Below are 17,957 nucleotides of genomic sequence, written 5' to 3'. Positions count from 1 at the left end.
CTTGTTATGAATGACTCTTACTTCGCCTCAAATGAAAAAAAAAATTAGTAAAGACGTACATTTTTTTCTGATTTTATTTTCACTTTTCATGTTATTAATTGGGCTTCCTGTGTTACCAGTCTTTCATCTGAACGAGGAGTTCGAGAAGGAACTTCCACAAATATGGCTGCTGAACAAAAACCAACTCAGCTCCAAGTAGAAGGATTACAGAACCTCGAGACTACGATCCAAGAAAATGCCGACGAGAAGAGAAAATTTGTGATGTTTATCGGTGCTATAGATGAGACAGGCGATAGCTGGTGCCCGGATTGTCGAGATGGTGAGGACTTGAATTTCTTTACTTTAGAATTTTGGAGGATCTCATTTATACAGTCAATACATGTATGAGAATGTATTTAATTGCTTAGATTTTGTGAATTTTGAATTGTGATTACCTCAACCACAGTTTTAGCTTAATTTCTACCCCTTTGTGAATCAAAATTTATAGATTTTTCGTTCTTTGTCGAGCCTGTTTTTTTAGTGATGAGGGCTACACCCAGTAAATATTCTAAATCTAAACAAACGTGCGATTTATATCCGGGATTTAACTCCCTCGTTTCTATCTCGTGCTTGGAACATTCGCTTTTGATTCCCTCAGCTATAAGATTATATGCAATGTACTAACATTAGAATTTTGATTCTTGATGTAAAATGTAATTTTCTGCAGCCCTGTCTTTAGGATTTCGACGTCTTTCTGCGATGTCAGGTGTTTGATATATTTATAAGACATGATGACAGTATTTGACTCGCAAATAAACCATTCATTGTAGATATATGGCCATGGCATTCTAAGTAAAAGAACTCTTTAAAAGACAGCTATCTTTGAGTTTAGACTAGTTTTTTTAATGATACATCATAAAAGACTTCATTTTTTCTTGAAGTATATATTTGAGATATTATCGGAAATTATTTATGTTTGTATTGGGAGGGGCCATTGAGATTTAGGTCTCTCCTTCAATTTTAGGATTTTTTTCTCCAATTATTGTTCTCCAGAACTTCTCCATATTATTGCAAACTTTCTAGATCACTTTTGTATCGTCATTCATAAACGCTTGTTTGGGTTGAGGTATTCTCATGGAAGTGGGGATATCTTGGCATGTAATATTTACAATAATTACCTAGTATGATATGTGTAGCAATGTTATTAATAATCTGAAACAATTATTTCTTTTTTTAAGCTGAACCAGTGGTGGAAAAAGGTCTCAATTCAGCTCCATCTGATTCTGTATTCATACTGGTAGTAGTTGGAGACAGACCAACGTATGTATTTGTTACATTATGATATGAGCCTAAAGCCAAATAATAAAGACCAGTATAGGCACAAAAATCTTTCCCATCTCATGAATTTGCACACAACTCAAACAAGGAATCTTTAATGTTCTCAAAGGAATGAAATGGGAAATGATTATGCCCAAATGAAATGGGTATTACATGCTTGTATTTAGAGAAATATTCCAAATATGCCTATTGAATGGCATAATCATTTGTTACTGTAGGGCATATTTGTGTTTAATATTTAACCTTTTATATTTCTTATCAGTTGGAAAGACCCCAATAATGAATTCAGAACTGGAAAGTACAAGCTGACGGGAATCCCAACCCTTGTTGAAATTGGCACTGTAAGTATCATGTAAATGATCTATTATTTGCCAATGTAAATGTAACTGTTGACAGGTTAGCTGCTGATTTTGTTAATATAAAATTCAGTATGTTTACAAATTATTGATAATGGTGTCATTGTTGATGATGATGGTGGTGGTGATGACGATGATGGTGGTGGTGGTGGCCATATGCATTCTTGCCTAAGTTCAAAAAGTTTACCTAGTTTGTAGGTAAGTTTTTTGAACATGTTCAAAATTCTTACTTAGACATAGTAAACTTTTTGACATGTTCAAAAAGTTTACCTATTTCTAAGTAATGTATTTGAACATGGTGCTCTTTTTTAACATGTTCAAAAAGTTTACTGTTTTGTTTTTTCCTCATATCTTAGGAAATTATAGATGGTGAGCTTTGCCTTCACAAAATAGTATTTCCCCATTGAATTTCTTTCCTCTTATGTACTTTTTTTAGTCTAATTAACGTATTTATAACTTTTTTACACCACCATGCTAAAGTCCTGGGTTTTAACAGTAGATATACTCCTTTTGATAAAATTTGGTTTTGTCATTTCTTACTTTGTCATGGCTTGCGTTGGTTTCCAACTTGTCAGCTTTTCATTAACTCTTTTCCATTCTGTGCGGACTTTCTCTAAGCACCATTGTCGTCATGCCCTGTCATCCAAATTGGTTTTCAAAACCTTCTAGGATTCTAAATTTTCTTGGCTGTAATCTTCTAAATTTCATGTCCTCTCCAGATGCATTTGTTATAACTTCACTGTTTTCTGCACTCCATTTCATCTGTGAACGTCGTTCTGAAATTGATGACCTTGTTTCAATTGCTGATTTTGGAAACCAGTTCTGATATAAACCAGGCTCTGCAGATCAATACTGAGTACTCCGTGGTACAGTAATTCTGGCTAGCTTTTTTTATAATATATGATACTCTTCTCCTTCTTTCTTCGACATTAAGCATTCCCAAAATCTTTGACTTCTTGTTTCTGTTTTGTATTTTCTTGATACTTTGGTGTAATTTAAAAGAAACACGTCTCAAGCAAATTAAGGCTTTGCTTTCTTCGTCTGCTCTATCGCTGAATTTTGTAGGTCATCATTTGACTTGTTTTTCGCACTGATATAGGTGAGTCTAGGACAAATATTATAGGTATCTGTTCCACATAGGTATCTGTTCCACTTCTACAGCTAGTGATACAGTCTGCTCCTTAGGTTTTGATGGACGTTTCCTTGTTGTTGTGTGACTCAGTTGCTCCTTTAATTTCATATTGCGTTTTACATAGCAGTTTTGGGTGTTTACATGTCCAAGAGCAGATATGATTCCTAGCCTTAAATGGTTCTCTACACTTGCTTCTACCTTGCTATGCAGTTTAAAAATGAATAAATAGTCGAGAGAAATGCATGAGAAGTGACTAATGTTGGTTAATGTTGAAATAAATCGAACTTATTCTGAGATGGAAATTTAGGAAAAAATCAAATGCATATGTATTTCTTTGTGCAGTCAATGGCAAAAGAGTATCTCATTTAACGGATTGTGTTCCAATAGTTGTGCGTGCATTTCTTCTGTCTTGGGTTCTTCTCCTGCCACTACTGGTGAAGATGTTTTTCAAGTACATGTGAGGGTGAATCTTCTTTGGATTTCACTTTCTTTATAAACTCGACAGGTCTTCGCCCTACTGCAGAGGAATCAAACTTCTCTCCTTTACTGCTAAAAACCACAGGCCTGGCGTTGTTTTACTTCTTCAAGAGCATGTACATCTCAGAAGATAGTCTTGGCCGATAAGCTAGATGACCTTTCATCAAAAATCAGAGTAAGGCATGAAGATAGGTCCTAGCTATTAAAAAAGTCTTGAATCCTAAAAAATAATATCTGAGAATTGAGTCTCGATACAACCGGTATCTCAAGTATCTCTAACCCTAACCCTCCCCTCCCCCTTCAAAACGGGGGTTTCGTAAATTTATTTAAAATGTCCAGAATATCTATCAGGAACTTCAAAAAGTATAGGCATACTTTTTGGATGTTTACTCAATACATTATCCCAGCTATAATTCAATTGCATGGTATTTTATTTGATTTTTTCATGAATTTCCACCTGGGGATAAGTTCGATTTTTTTCAATATTATCCCAAAATTAGCCACTTATAATGCTTTGTCCCGACTATTTGTTCACTTTTAAGCTGTATTGCAAGGTATGGAACATTCGAAACAAATTTTGGAAGATTTATATGCTACCAATTTTTCCCCTAAAGTGTTGAATAAAAAATCAAAATGCGTTTGTTTTGCATAAAAAATCTCATAGGCTGTTAGAGGAAGCTTCTTTTTATCTGATCCATAATTATTGTCGTTTATTTGATATATTTTATAGTCGAAAAGAGACAAAGAACAATTTTGAACATGTTCAAAAAGTTTACCATCAGCTGTATTTTGCGTAAAATTACGAAATTCATGCAGATTCTTTTGCAAAGCTTCTTCTTAACCTTCAAAAACCATGTCTAGCAAGTTTCATAATTTTGCGTCATGTTTTAGGCAATTTTTTTTCAAGTTTCAAAAATTGACATAACTTTGAAACCTAGGGTTCCAAGTAGTCATAGAACTTACACTAGACTTGCAAGCCTCGTAAATTTAACGTGACACCAAAACAAGGTGGAGATCCTAGGTTGAACCAGCATAAGGAGCACTCTAGGGATCTCCAAGATTTTTGGAGAAAAATCGAAAAAAAGTATTTTTTTCGATTTTTGCGGCAAAAGTTTACCTATTTGAACATTGCAGTTGGATTACTAGCTCAAAAATAGATGGTGAGCCTTCAAAATCTTGCTGCCAAAACTTTCGGTCAAATACCAAATAATCATGAAAAAAGTTTTTGAAAACTAGCTGTTTTCTACTTTTAATGAGCAACTGAACATGTCCAGGGTGAGGTTCAAAAAATTTGCTAGGATGCATCTAGTGGTGGTGATGATGATAATAATTGATGATACATGATAGTGGATGATGACGACTGATAATGTTAAGGGATGATGTATAATGGCAATGGTGATGCAAATAATGTTGATGATGATGATGATGGTGGTGGTGATGGTGGTTGATGATGATGATAGTGATGGTGATGATGATAATGATGCTGATGAGGAGAAAATAAAGGGAAAATGGGGCGACAGATGATTATGAAGAAGAGGAGTATGAAGATAATATTGATAATCAGTGCTTCCCATATCTAATTCAGCAAAAGCGCCTTGGTCCAGATGAATGCAAAAAGCAAGACTTGGTGGATATGTTCTTCAAAGACTAAAACAACAGCAACAACAACAGCAAGGAATGAAAAGAAATGAAGGGAATCCTGTTGAGAGCTTATTAGCCTTTCTAAAATTGAGGGGGGAGTTTTCAGAGTTGGCATTGCAGTGCATTGTGGGACTGTTTGAGGGGACAAAATTGATGCCATCTTGGAAATATGTCACTTTAAACAATCCCACAGTACACTGCAATACCAACTAGACCCAGTTCTTTGCCTCAATCTTAGGATAACTGATATCTCAGTTGCAATAGAAATGAAAGTCCCTTGCATGTGCTTTTAATATTTGACCTTAAGAACAAGAATATTTCATGTGAGAGTTAGTAGAGTTAGTCTTTCTCTTGATGCGAAATAAAGGTATTTGAAACAAAATTAGAAGAACACAAAAAATAATTGATATGTTGTATTTGTTTTTGTAGTATTTTCCTTTTGAATGACTTTAATTTTGTCTTATTTCATCTAAATTGGTTCTACTGTGAAATTCGATTTAATATATTTTATGCCCGGAAGTTAAAATTGAAGTCTCAAAAATAACTTATATTATGCAGTATCTTTAATTTGTGTTAGGTAAATGTTATTGATTAGATATTTGGATTACTTCCAGCAATTGTTATTTTATTTTTGCTATTTTTGTTATCTTAAATTTTATTTTCATTTTCATTTAGAATTTATTATTTTGTGCATCCTAAATTGCTGTCATTATTTCTTTTTTGTTAAATTATGTAAAGGTAGTAGTAGATGTATGATTTGTCCTTTAATAGCACTAGTTGTTGTAATGTAATTGGTATTGTCATTATAATGCTAACCAAAGATCAATTTGCTGTTAAAACAAAGCAACTTGGTAAGAACTTTAACAAGTGATGATGGTTAAAAGATTAACATTGCAATGAAAATGTCTTATAAACACCAACTAGCACTACTGATAATAGATTGTGGTAATAAATTATTTTATAGAGCAATAAATAGAGTAATAAACTCATGGCATATGTAGATAGGACTTGGGAATGAATAATAAACTTGCCTGTGAGTATACTGGTCAGCTATTGGTAGTGATGTGTGTTGAAAATTGAAAATTGCTTCTTAGGAGTACAGCTTGTTACCACATGGGCGTGGTGGAGGGGGAAGGTCTTATTAACCACATGGGGGTCAATGTACCAATATTTCCTGCCATTTACATGAGCATACAATAGCCTGTGAACATGGCTCTCCGGGGAGGGGAAGGGAATTTCACAGACTATATCCATAGGAATCCCGCATGAATATTTAATAAAATCTGGTGCAGAAGTACAAAGATGCGGTAACTATATATCATATTCAAATAAAACCTATCAAATCAATAGAAATCTTTGCACTTGGTTATCTGGGTTATTGAAAATGTGGTCTTACATATTATTTCTCATTCCGTCCGCTATTCACCCATGAACTTACGAAGCCTCGGGCTTCCTTTGGTTTTAGCGAAAACTGGGTCGAGTGTTTATCAAAAAAAAAAACAAACATGGAGTCCGTTGTGGATAAGTTAGAAGCTCTTGTAAGTCTTTCTTGAAAAATTTTCTCACTTTTTCAGTCTCTACAGACTTATTTAACCTTAAACATGTGCTATTACGAGTTATTCTATCTATTTTATCGTAAAATAGCCATACAATTTCAGTTGAACTGAATCCATTTTGGCGCCAAAATTTGAAAAATTTGGGCCATTTTTACTTTGCTAATTTACTTTTATTTGCTTCTGCAACTTTTAGTTTACTTATTGCAGAAGAATTTCGTCTGAAATAGCTTGTTTTACTTGTTATTGTAGGTGCAGAAAGCAGAATCAGATCTTAACTATGTCTCTTTACGGTTGGATTCTCAGTTTTCTCGACAGTTTTCGACAAACGGCCAGCATCAAGTGAGAAACCTTTGATGATTTAATTTTTTTCTGACTTCGTTCCTACTTCTTTTAATGCCTCTCAGAACAAAAAACAATATCGAAAAAATAATATAATAAATGGTTCAATAAGCAGAAAGTTATCTTTGAAAACAGCTGTTTTTCCCAAGAGGTTGATCTAGAAAAACATAAAAAAATATGAAAAACCACTCACCATTTCATAGAGCAGTTTTCGTATGACTGTGGAAAGCTCGGTGCCGTAAGCGTGCCATGACCATAAATGTTTTCTAGAATTTTAATTGGCTGATTTTTTTTCTTGCTGATGTGTTTGATCTTGCAGTGTTGTGACCTTGGTGTGACCAAGTTCCGGGTATTTGATTGGCCGGAAAGTAAATACTGAAGCAAAGTGATTGGTCTAGTGTATGCATTGCAGTGTCACAACCGTCTTCGTGCTGTGAATTTTTCACAGTCAAACAAAAAATGCTCTAATATTAATTTATCGTAATATTTCGATTTTTTACATATAAAATTAGCTCAATCCAATCAAGCTTCTAGAAAGAATACGTAAAGCAAAGGAGGAATTAAAAGCTCTTAGTATGGAAGCCACAGAAATCCACTCCCAGCAAAAGGCAAGTTTATTTTACTGTTTTATGTCTACATGGGACGGCCATAAAATTTACAGCATCACTGTATTGGCAAACTCCATCCCCTCATGGATGTCCAACATTCAGTGACAATGAATAATAGTTCCAAGCCAAGGCTGGATTTGCTGCACACAATAAAAAGTATAGTTTTACTATAAGCGGAAAACCCAAGCCATGACTTGGAACTATTATTTGTGGTCACTGAATGGAACTGTAAAATAGAGTATTAATACCAGTGAAAGCCAGGCATTTAGCTTCATGCAAACATAAGTGTATTTTCTATGGCACACTGAAGAAAATAATTATGGATGATTTTTTATGAGATAAATTTCTGTGCTGTTAGGAGGTAGAGAGTTCACTAGTAGGATGCCTTGTACCATCACAACATCTTCTACAACACTTACAACATCAAACAGGAACTAAGGTAGGTGTCTTGGGCTTGAGCAGGAATCAAAACCAGGTTGCATTAGCCCGGGGGGGGGGGGGGGCACTCCCCTATATTTGCTATACGGGTATTTGCCGCCCTATAGGATATGGTTTTTCGGCTTTTGGGTCTGGGGTAGGGTATCATTTTTTGACATTTTGTCTGGGATAGGGTATCATTTTATTCTGAGTTAACGATTTGGTCATTTTTGTCTGGCGAATAGGCTACGACGCTTTATGCCTACATTAAAACAACAAAAACAATAATGGTTGCAATCGATTGTAAAACCGTATTTTAAGTCTTTTAGTCTGGGATAGGGTGTACAATTCTTTTTTAGTTTTAGTCTGGGGTAGGGTATGTAAAATCAACGTTTTAGGTCTGGGATAGGGTCAGGGTTTTGCGGTCCTGGCGGCACACCCATACCCAAGTTGGGGTGGTAGTACCCTCCCCCCCCCCCCCCCCCCCCCCCGGGTGCATTAGTCAGAGGCAACGCATTGGCAGTGCACGTCACTCTTGCTTCCCAAGATGGTTATGCTTCCACTGAATCCAACTGGAATTTTGAAAGTTGATTTTCATGAAGGGAGGTAAACTGGAGAACCCAGAGTAAAGTTATTTGCTGCAGGCTGCACAGGAGTAAAAACTAGCAAGCAACTCTAATCTCTTGTCACACAAAGCTCAGCATTATTGATTCTGGGTTTGCACTGGTGATAGTCAAAGGTTCTGACAGAAGCTTCCTATAAATCATGTTTCATGACGGCTTTTTGATGTAATCAGTTTGGTTAGTCTTTTATTTAAATATTTAATGATTTTTCTTGAATTATATTAATCAGGTTTCGGAGAAGACAACAGAAGAAGAATTTGTGGTGCAACAATGGAAGGAATCAAGTGATTACTGTGAGTTTATCTAATGTTACTCATGAAAGAGAAAAAGTTTAAAGTGCCTATCACCCTTCTGACAATATTCACAGTATTGATTCTACATGGGGTAAGATGTGGAAAAGCCCGAAAAAATTTCATAGTTTGAGTGTGGCTTCTTGAAGTTATAAAGGATTTTCCATGCCATATGCTAATATTGTGACGTATGAGGAGTAATCATTTAATATACAAAACCTTACTGGCGCAGATAAATTAAATTTGGAATACGTCATTGTTTTGCCCATTGCTCTTATAGAAATTATTGCAAGCTATTTTTCACATAGAAGCCGGTTTTTCGAATTACAAGGAACAACAAATAACCATAAATGCCTCCTCATACGTCACCGCATTAGCATATGGTATGGAAAAACCTTCATAACTACAAGAAGCTGCACTCAAACTATGAATTTTTTTCAGGTTTTTCGACATCTTACCCCATGTAGAATCAATACTGTAAATATTGTCAGAAGGGCGATAGGCACTTTAAGAATAAAATATATCATAAAATGGCAGGTGGAACTGATAAATATGAGAGTATATTAACAGTAGAATATGTGATCTTGATGAGTGAGAGGAAGAATTGGATGGGATGAAGTGACGTGTGTGAAATGTTTTTCAACATTTAGCTAAAAGAATTAGCCTTAGTCTTTACCAGTATTTTGTGACATTTTTAAAATTTTTAGCTGAAAGAAGTCTTCAAAATTGTGAACATCACCCAAAATATGTTAAGGAAGACATGGAACAGGATAAAGAGAATTTAGAATTTAGTTCTAATCTTTCAATCGCTGATGCAGGTATGTTGGACGGCATGTTAGGAGGTCTACAGTATTCAATATTGGACCAATGCTTTTATTGAACCCTGAAACAACCTCCATGTTGATCAATGTCATTGGACCCTACCCTTCTCAGCAGCTGTTTTTCATATCATATACGAAAAATTGCTGTTGAAGAGGTAGGGGAAAAAAGTTTAGAGAAATTGGAGAAAAATCCTTGAATGGAGTCAGAGAAACCCAACAAAATCTACTCACATGTGAAAGTCGAGGAATTGAACCTGAGTCCACGGAGGTGATAGGCAAATGAACTTGCCACTACCCCACCCTATATTTCTGTGAATACTTCAAGGGATATTTTGTTTATTTGTTTATTTATTTCTGTGAAGGGATCTTTTGTTTTATTTAGTTTCATTATCAAGTTTGAGCTTATCTAGTTCAGATTTTATCTTACAGTATATTTATTTTATTTAATTGTCAGGTTCTACTAAGCTTATTTAGTTTGGATTTTTTTCTTACGTATTTTTTTCCAGATTCCGAGCAAGAAAAGCCTATATCAAGAAAGTCCCTGAAGAAATTTTTAGCCATTACAGAAGACGAGTTTCATAATGTGTCAACACTGGTGAAAGGAAGAGTAAAACTTGATGCTGTCAATAAGGTTTTAAATTTTCCTGTTTTTTTTCCCTTCCAGACCTCAACTGTTCCCTTCCAGACCTCAACTGTTCCCTTCCAGACCTCAACTGTTCCCTTTTCTTCTTTCTGTTAATTTCTTCCTTGCTTCATTCTTTCTTTCCTTCTCAGAAAGACGTCATTCTTCTCCACTTTTTTATTGGCAAGGGAATTTTTTCTTTTAAGTTGCCAATTTTTATTTTTATTTCTTTCAATTTTTAAACAAATGTTTTCTAAAGTTTCTGCATAATTTATTATTATGCTAAAGTCACTGAGGTAATTATATTTTTCTCTTCTCTAAATTTACTGCTTAGGTCCATGAAGCCCTTTTCAATTATTTCAAGACAAATAAGAAAAGGTACGATCAAAGATTGTTAACTAATCTTATTAATATTAAAAGCAATTTTAAAGATGTTCTTTCTATCTAGCTCTCCATTGACTGTGTCGGATATGATGGAGATGGGTCTTAAGATCACAGGAGCAACTGGACAAGCTAAACTCAAGGTAAAAATTTTACAAAACAGGGCTAAAAATAATAGCTGGTCAGTCGACAGTCGTGATGACTGGCCAAAATAGTTGTAGCTCAGCCATACCTTGTTTCTAGTTCAATGTTACTGCTCAAAATGACTGGGGAAAAAAAGATTTGACCAAACATGTTCTAGTTCAATAGAAGCTTTGCATCATAAAGTGATGGCAGCCATGACAGGAACAATTAAATCTGGTTGAATCTTATTTACATAATAAAGAATTCAGTTTCCCAGGTGAAAAAGACTATTGTTGTGCCTCCTGTTATGGCTGCCATCACGTGATTGCCCAAAGCATCTTCCATTTTAGGGGCCTTCATTCATTAGTGCATGTTGGGGGTCTGAAAAACTGTAGTGGGATTATGTTTTAAGAAAGTGGTTAGGGGGGTTATCACATATTGAGGAGGGTTGAGAACTATTGGAGGATGATGAGGGGGGGGGGGGGGGGGGTTTGAGTTATGTTCGTTAAGCTTTTCACATGATTTTGCCAACACCCCTCCCATGTGCTAATAAATGAAAGCTCCCTTATTTTTCTCTGACTTACAGGTGCTAAGATCTTTGAAGATTATACAAATCACAAACAAAGGAGCTGTCAAGTGGCAAAGTTGATTTTTTGTTGGATTTTTTAATGTTAACTTTCTTTACAATAAAATATTGATTACTTAATAGTAAATAAAATTAATTAATAATTAATTAGCAAATGAAATGCACCCTGTCAGAAACCTTCATTATTAGATTGCATGGCCAGCCCTGGGGGAATTGGTGCCTGGGAAGTGAATTCAGCCATCCAGGGCCAACTACACAGGCTAATAGATTGGTGCTTTGCTTAATTCTCGTGAACCCATGTCTGCTCTCCAAAGCTTTTTAAATAAATATCAAACCTTTTTGAACTTCTTCATTAATATTTTGTCATCCCTTGTCAGCAATCATGATGTTTGTCTTGAATTGCATAAAGGTTTTGAAAAATAATTCATTCCCCCTCCCCCTGTTGTTAAATCTTTATTTGCAGGTGTCTCCTTTTCTTCTTTCCTTGTGTTTAGTATCCCTGTGGTTATCTACTGACCATAGGAAGCCCATCAAAGACTCCAGATTATGTTGTTCTTAATGTGCAAGCTTAACAAAATGCAACACTTTGGGAAATCTTTTCAAAAATCTAGCTATTTGGAATGAAATGCCCATGCAATGCCCAAATTTGAATTCTGAGTGTTACTCCTGGATAGTTACTCCTATTATTTTTGTCCACTCTCAAAGATTGTCATTCTTTATTGCAAGGGCTAAATAGCCAATGGCAGCTTTTGAAATTCTAGGGTTTTACAGAGTTTCTGGCATTTTTGTCTGACATGCAAAGCAAAAATGAAAGGGCTATTGAATCAAGAGTGGAAGCACCTGAACAGAAAGAATGATGCAAACACTACAATTTTTTTAAGGACCTGTGTTCTGGTCACTCTGGCCACCATTTTGGAACATAAGGGTGAATCTCTACATCATTGCCCTCATTGTCTTTAACATAATGCTTGTTATTATTGAGCATTGCAATCCTCATTACTGCCAAGCCACACCCTTTATACACTACACACAGCTTCCCTGATGTCTTACCAGATGATGTCTTAATAGCCATGTCTTGTTCTAGCTTGATAACTTCTTCTACTGGAGCAAACTTGAAAGGCATGACTCGTTTTCTTATCACTCCTGTATGGTGAGTTCTCGCTGTTAGCTCTTGTCCAATGTAACAGCCTTTTTGAAATGACACTGAAATGAATTGAAAAAACATTAGTTTACTTTAGAGAATGGTTATTTTTCCTTCTTCATTTTCTATACAACAGGTAAACCAACCATCTCGGTCAGTTTGCCAAATGGATTCTCTAATCCACGTAAGCATAGACCTTTCTGAGATTGTGAACATGGTCTAGCTTCAGTACAAACATCTTTTGTTCAACATGCCTTATATTGTGTCGTTCGAACCCAAGCTAGACTAAAATGCATCCTATTTATGGAACTCAGAAAAGAACGAGCATGTCAGCATACTTGGAAAACTTATATTAGCTGAAAGAACTATCAACATAAAACATTTCCTCTAGCATTATTCCCTCTGGGATTATAGTTATTACCTCCATTGATGTAATCCAAGTTATACTCAAGAGGAAGAGCTGTTCCTGGCTGTATTTCGCTAGCTCCTTCACAGACACCCAGCTTAACTCTGTAGATATCATAGCTGCTCTCATTGACCCCATGAATACCATCCAACAAGTCTGAAGGCTTGCACCCCCCTGTCAGCAGTAACCTCCAACCTAGCTCCTTTATTCTCGGGTCTCGTCCAAAACTTATCAAATTAGAATCCATTTTTACGTCTAAATTAGTAGTATCTGAAGACTTTTCATTAAATATTACCCAAGGTACAATATCTGCTACGCGAGAAATGTCAACTTTTGAGCGAAGTTTGTAGAATGTCATCAACTTCAACAAGCCGGGAAGGGTATTTTTGTCACATTCCACGAGAAAACACGGGTTCCCAGAGTTTGTTTTATCCTTGTATAGCATTGCATCGTATAGAACTCGCCCCTGGGCGTTCAAGAACATACTGTACATTGTTTTGAGAGAGCCGTCTTGGTGGAAAAGTTCCACACTATTAGTCACAAGTCCTTGAAGAAGTCTTACAGAGTCTGCACCATGGACGCGAATTAAACTCCTTTTTTCAAGTTGGCAATATTTGAGACTATCCCCAGATAGGTTATGAGCAGTTCTTCTGAAGAAAAGCTGATGATTTACTCTCGTAAATCGTGGTAAATTTGCAATGTTAAATTTTACACCCCGCGCCGCCATTTTGAATTTTACTCAACCTCATAACACAGGAACCCCAACTATTTATCTTCATTTTGAAGAATTTTATTTACTGAATGAAGAAACTTGGAAATATAATTTAAAATTTTAACAAAAATATTGATTGCATTAATTTGAACATTAATCTAATAAAATCTCTTATTTTGCTACGAAGAAGAACAATTTTTAAAAAATAATTAAAATTAATATTTTCTGAGATTATTTACAATTATTCATTTAATATTTGAAATGTTGCATGCTTTCAAAGTAATAATTTGGTATTCATAGTAACCTTATTGCCTTATGCATGATTTACAATAAATGATTAATCCAAAACAGTTGTGATAATAGCCAGATCCTCTCATCTTCACATTTAAATTGCCCTTCTATTTCGCTTGATGTCTTTACCATTCCTGATCACATTTCCTAAAATACTGTTTCAAATGCTTATTATCATATCCTTCTATAATATTTCTTTTAAGTATGGCTTGTTTTCGAGATGATGGTATAATGGGAACAAAGGACATTATTTCTGCTAGTGACGTCAGCCATAATTTTGAACTCACCAATCTTCCATGTTTTTTATAAATATTTTTTGCAAACTCAGTAGTTGCAAACTGCACGCACTGAATTTTGATTTTTCACTTCTGTCAATCAAAAATAATAGTTGGTACCTTTTAAATTTTGACTGCTGGCAGCGAAAAACCATAATCCAATGGGCAACTTGCACCTATTGAGTTTGCATAATTATTTTGAAAATAGCAATAATGCATTTTAAATCTGACGTTTAGATCAAGTGGCTATGACAAGTACTGTTTTATTTCACTGAAAGAGGACTGATTGTTCTCATCTTATTGAAAGAGGACTGATTGTGGAGAAAGGAGAAGGTGTTGAATTTAGTGGTGAAAGAGTAAATAGCTGAAAGAGAGAAAAAAGAAACAATAAATAACGTTCAAATAGATTTCTCGTTCAGTTTTGAATTATGTAATTTGGTTATCAGTGTATCTTATTTTTCTATTTAAGTTAAAAGAGTTTTAAAATTATTGTTCATCGAAATGATACCAACCAGGGATGCTAATTTTGAAGTCTAATCCCCCCAAGTTTTAGTCTTATTGAATTTCACTTAAATTTGGGTTATTTTACCTTCTTTTTTCTTCTTGTTGGAGGTGAATCATCAGGAGAGATAGAAGCATTAGCAAGCTGAAATCATGCGAATTAAGCTTTATGATTAGAAAAGCAATTAAAAGTAATGAATTAAAGTAGATATTTATTATTGGTATAATTATTAACTTATTATCAATTATAATAAACTACCAAGTATAGATTTGTAGTTACAGTATTTTTTTTATTATGATGGGAGTCCTGAAAATATCAAAGAAATCTCAAACTATATATATTATGTAACAGATGTTAAACATATAAATAAAATAATACCTTAAATTTCTTCTGGAGAGCCCTGGTCATAATAGGTGTCAGTCCAGTACCTGTGTCTTGTACAGTCCTGTCTAATGGGGTGCCGCCAGGGCTTCTCTTTATGTTCACCTTCCGGAGGCTGCTGCGCAAAGTCAACATGTTCCCTGGAGATCTAACAATCCATAACAATGCTTAAACCCTTCCAGAAGAACCCAGTATATAAGTGGTGGACAGATAACTATGGGATATAAGTATAATTACTTTTATCATATATTCATAAATTAAATCCTTACTTAAATGTGAATTCGTCCTTGTCTACAGCCTTTTTCTTAAGCTTTATTGCCTGTAAATCCTTCAGCGTCACCAATGGTTTGCCATCCATTTTCTTTGCACTCATACTCGTTCTGTCATCATTGGAAATTTCCCTCAAAGGTTTTCTTGACAAATCTGGCTTTTCTTGAGGTGTTCTACATTTAGCACTGTTTTTCCTGTCAGAAATTTTCCTTAGCTTTATTGACTTGATGTCATCCAGAGATATAACCTGGGATTTTTCAATTTCTTTTGTGTTAGAGCTGGATTTTATGGCATTTATTTTCTGTTAAAAAGAACAATCAATAAATTGCAAAATTACTAAACAGCTACCATTATAAGTTTTCCATCAACACTTGAAGCAATGATGAATGACAAGCTGAGGTATGATGGCAAGTAGGGAGGACTAAACATTTATTGGGTGTTACATACTTCACAATCTTGTTGAGAGGAGGGTTTATGACTTACTTGATTCTTATTCAGTGGAAGAACAAAAGTTGGTGGTGGGGGAGGAGGTGGTGGCAGTGGTGGTGCTGGTGGAAGGGGAATGTGTGTTGTATTTGGCACCAATGTTTTGCAAGTTCCTTCACCACTTTGGCAATTTTGACATTGAACCTATAATAAAGAAAAAATAATAAATTTAGACGAAATTTCAAAATTAATTAATAGTTAATTTAATAATTATGATCTAAACGAGATAGAATTACTGAATTGCTTACAAGATTTGTTTAGCCCAAATACATATTAAATTATTGTGTAACAAACCTGGGAATTTGATAGGGTCTTTATTTTCTTGATTTCCATCTCAAGGTCGCTGATTCTATCATTCAGCTCATCGAACTTTCTCTTGAATGTTTGACAAGGGAACATAAATGCAGTGGTCTGCTTCAATTTCTATAAACAAATTAACAATTTGATTGAAATCAATGGAATCTGTTGAAAAACCCTTGAATTAAGACTGAAAGGCTAAACTAAATGAATGTTTATTGGAATAAATGTTTTCAGTTAAAAATATATTTTTTTATATGTGCAATATTGAGGGTGACTAGGCACCCACCCCATCAGCACTGAAACTGCCCCTGCCACTATGTTACCTTGCGAATGAAGCAGCTATGGTTTGCGCAGCCAATAGCTTGTGACCGTCAAGCCAATGGGTGATCATATATACATATCATACCCATATCCCCTCCCATACAAAGAAAAGGACAAATAATTCTTCTGCCTTCACTGCAGCCATATGGATTATATAACAAATGGCATCTTAAGTAGGCCTTGCCCTCCCCACCCCTTGGGAATCCAACCTCCTGTGTTTGTTGGGGGGGGGGGGGGGGGTTGGATATTTTTTCTATGTCTGTTCCCTTATAACGTTATGAATTTATGACAAACGCTTGGGAACCAGATATTTGAATTTTTTTGTCTTAGTTACTGAGATTCCAAACTCATTTAAGCAAGGCCCTTTAAGCAACTTAAATAATTTTGCCAAACGGTCGTTGTGGCCTTTGGCCCTGGGCGTTCTATGGCCAACGATAAATAAATATTATAAATTTCATCAATTAAACGATATGTTTACAAACAAACCTCTTTGCAAAATTCGATGCCTCGGAAGCTGTTTTTTACTCCTTCATTGAGTGAATCTCTAAAAACATCAATGCTATTGCATGTTTTTTCAACACAATACCGTACACAATGAGCTCCATTCCTCACAGCATTAGACGCCATTTTCACTCCAGGAATGTTCACTAAATTCAATCGAAAAATCCTCCATTTTCGTGCTTGACTTAAATCATATACTTCTTTTTGTTCTATAGTATCGTTTCCAAGGCGTGAGATTAATCCGATGTCAAGAAAAAAGCTTAAAAAATTTCTTTTCTTAGATGGTTCAACGCGAAGACGAGAGACTGCAGTTGTATCACGAGATAAACTTTTAGGACAAGAAACTCGACTTTTGCCCTTGAGTTTTTTGCGATGTGATGTCGTATGCAGTAGCCAGTTCTCCTTAGCTTTCAGCTGAGTGTATTTTACTTTCTTAACCATGGTAGTATTGTTTTAGATCTCGTTCATCATCAGATTCACTCGCTGCGAAATATGAACTGCATACAATTTTCGAAAACACCACCGTATTCTTTTCAACCAATCAGGAACCAGGTTAAATCTTTACTAGCCATCCCCTCCTCTAGATAAATTTTTACCCCTGACTGGAGTACCCACGAGGATACAGCCAATAGGGGAAAAAACTATTTTAAATGAGATTTCTTTTTTCTCAAGTTTATTATGAGAACAAAATTCTTTTAGATTTTGGTCTAACAATTATTTTTAAACTTTGAATTTCGAAAAGAAAGTATTTTTTAGCTTATCAAACTTTTCATGTTGGTCTGCCTGTGGTAAGGGTTGATTTAAGTCGAGAGGCACACTTGATACTTCAACCTCATCGTATATTTTAAATTCAAGAGATTTTTGTATATGATAGGCTTTTTTTAAATTAATATTTCTTTTATCTAATCTATTCATGAATATGAATGACTCATTGATGAATGATCTCCAAAATATCAATTTTCACTAATTATAAATAAAGTTTTCTGAGATTTCTGGCTAGGAATTAGTTTCTCTTAAAATTTATCTGTCACAGAATTCTTTGTCATTATTATTACTGTTTCATCTTTTTTTCTTTATTTTTC

The 17,957-nt window shown here is 35.0% G+C and overlaps 4 protein-coding genes across 5 annotated transcripts; 2 read left to right on the top strand and 2 right to left on the bottom strand.

The window, feature by feature from the left end:
- Nucleotides 1-119: 119 nt before the first annotated feature.
- LOC116288937 (thioredoxin domain-containing protein 17) lies at nt 120-5,972 on the top strand. Its single transcript, XM_031695803.2, has 4 exons — nt 120-319; nt 1,218-1,299; nt 1,580-1,658; nt 4,868-5,972. Exons 1-4 carry the CDS (start codon nt 163-165, stop codon nt 4,931-4,933), a joined length of 384 nt encoding a protein of 127 aa, XP_031551663.1. The 5' UTR covers nt 120-162; the 3' UTR covers nt 4,934-5,972.
- Nucleotides 5,973-6,411: 439 nt separating this feature from the next.
- Nucleotides 6,412-11,635, top strand: LOC116288942 (SKA complex subunit 2). The gene is made up of 10 exons (XM_031695808.2): nt 6,412-6,461; nt 6,729-6,818; nt 7,331-7,426; nt 7,785-7,865; nt 8,696-8,759; nt 9,464-9,574; nt 10,084-10,208; nt 10,534-10,577; nt 10,648-10,723; nt 11,290-11,635. The coding sequence occupies exons 1-10, from the start codon at nt 6,429-6,431 to the stop codon at nt 11,350-11,352; spliced, it is 783 nt and encodes a 260-aa protein (XP_031551668.1). The 5' UTR covers nt 6,412-6,428; the 3' UTR covers nt 11,353-11,635.
- A 355-nt stretch (nt 11,636-11,990) lies between these two features.
- LOC116288943 (iron-sulfur cluster assembly factor IBA57, mitochondrial) lies at nt 11,991-13,563 on the bottom strand. Its single transcript, XM_031695809.2, has 2 exons — nt 12,852-13,563; nt 11,991-12,492 (listed from the first exon to the last, which is right to left on the bottom strand). Exons 1-2 carry the CDS (start codon nt 13,561-13,563, stop codon nt 12,185-12,187), a joined length of 1,020 nt encoding a protein of 339 aa, XP_031551669.1. The 3' UTR covers nt 11,991-12,184.
- A 194-nt stretch (nt 13,564-13,757) lies between these two features.
- On the bottom strand, nt 13,758-17,368 carry LOC116288930 (uncharacterized). Of its 2 annotated transcripts, XM_031695796.2 has the most exons (7): nt 16,861-17,368; nt 16,048-16,176; nt 15,751-15,897; nt 15,267-15,568; nt 14,995-15,145; nt 14,704-14,760; nt 13,759-14,478 (listed from the first exon to the last, which is right to left on the bottom strand). In XM_031695796.2, the coding sequence occupies exons 1-7, from the start codon at nt 17,314-17,316 to the stop codon at nt 14,407-14,409; spliced, it is 1,314 nt and encodes a 437-aa protein (XP_031551656.1). In that variant the 5' UTR covers nt 17,317-17,368; the 3' UTR covers nt 13,759-14,406. The 2 variants fall into 2 exon arrangements, with proteins under 2 accessions (XP_031551657.1, XP_031551656.1); XM_031695797.2 differs by lacking the exon at nt 14,704-14,760 and having other exon boundaries at nt 13,758-14,478.
- Nucleotides 17,369-17,957: the final 589 nt, after the last annotated feature.

Source organism: Actinia tenebrosa, unplaced genomic scaffold (assembly GCF_029948245.1).
Source record: "Actinia tenebrosa isolate PJP-AT-01 unplaced genomic scaffold, QUT_ActTen_1.0 PGA_scaffold1__47_contigs__length_23844297, whole genome shotgun sequence".
Classification (NCBI taxonomy): domain Eukaryota; kingdom Metazoa; phylum Cnidaria; class Anthozoa; order Actiniaria; family Actiniidae; genus Actinia; species Actinia tenebrosa.
This window is presented reverse-complemented; position numbering and strand designations above follow the sequence as displayed.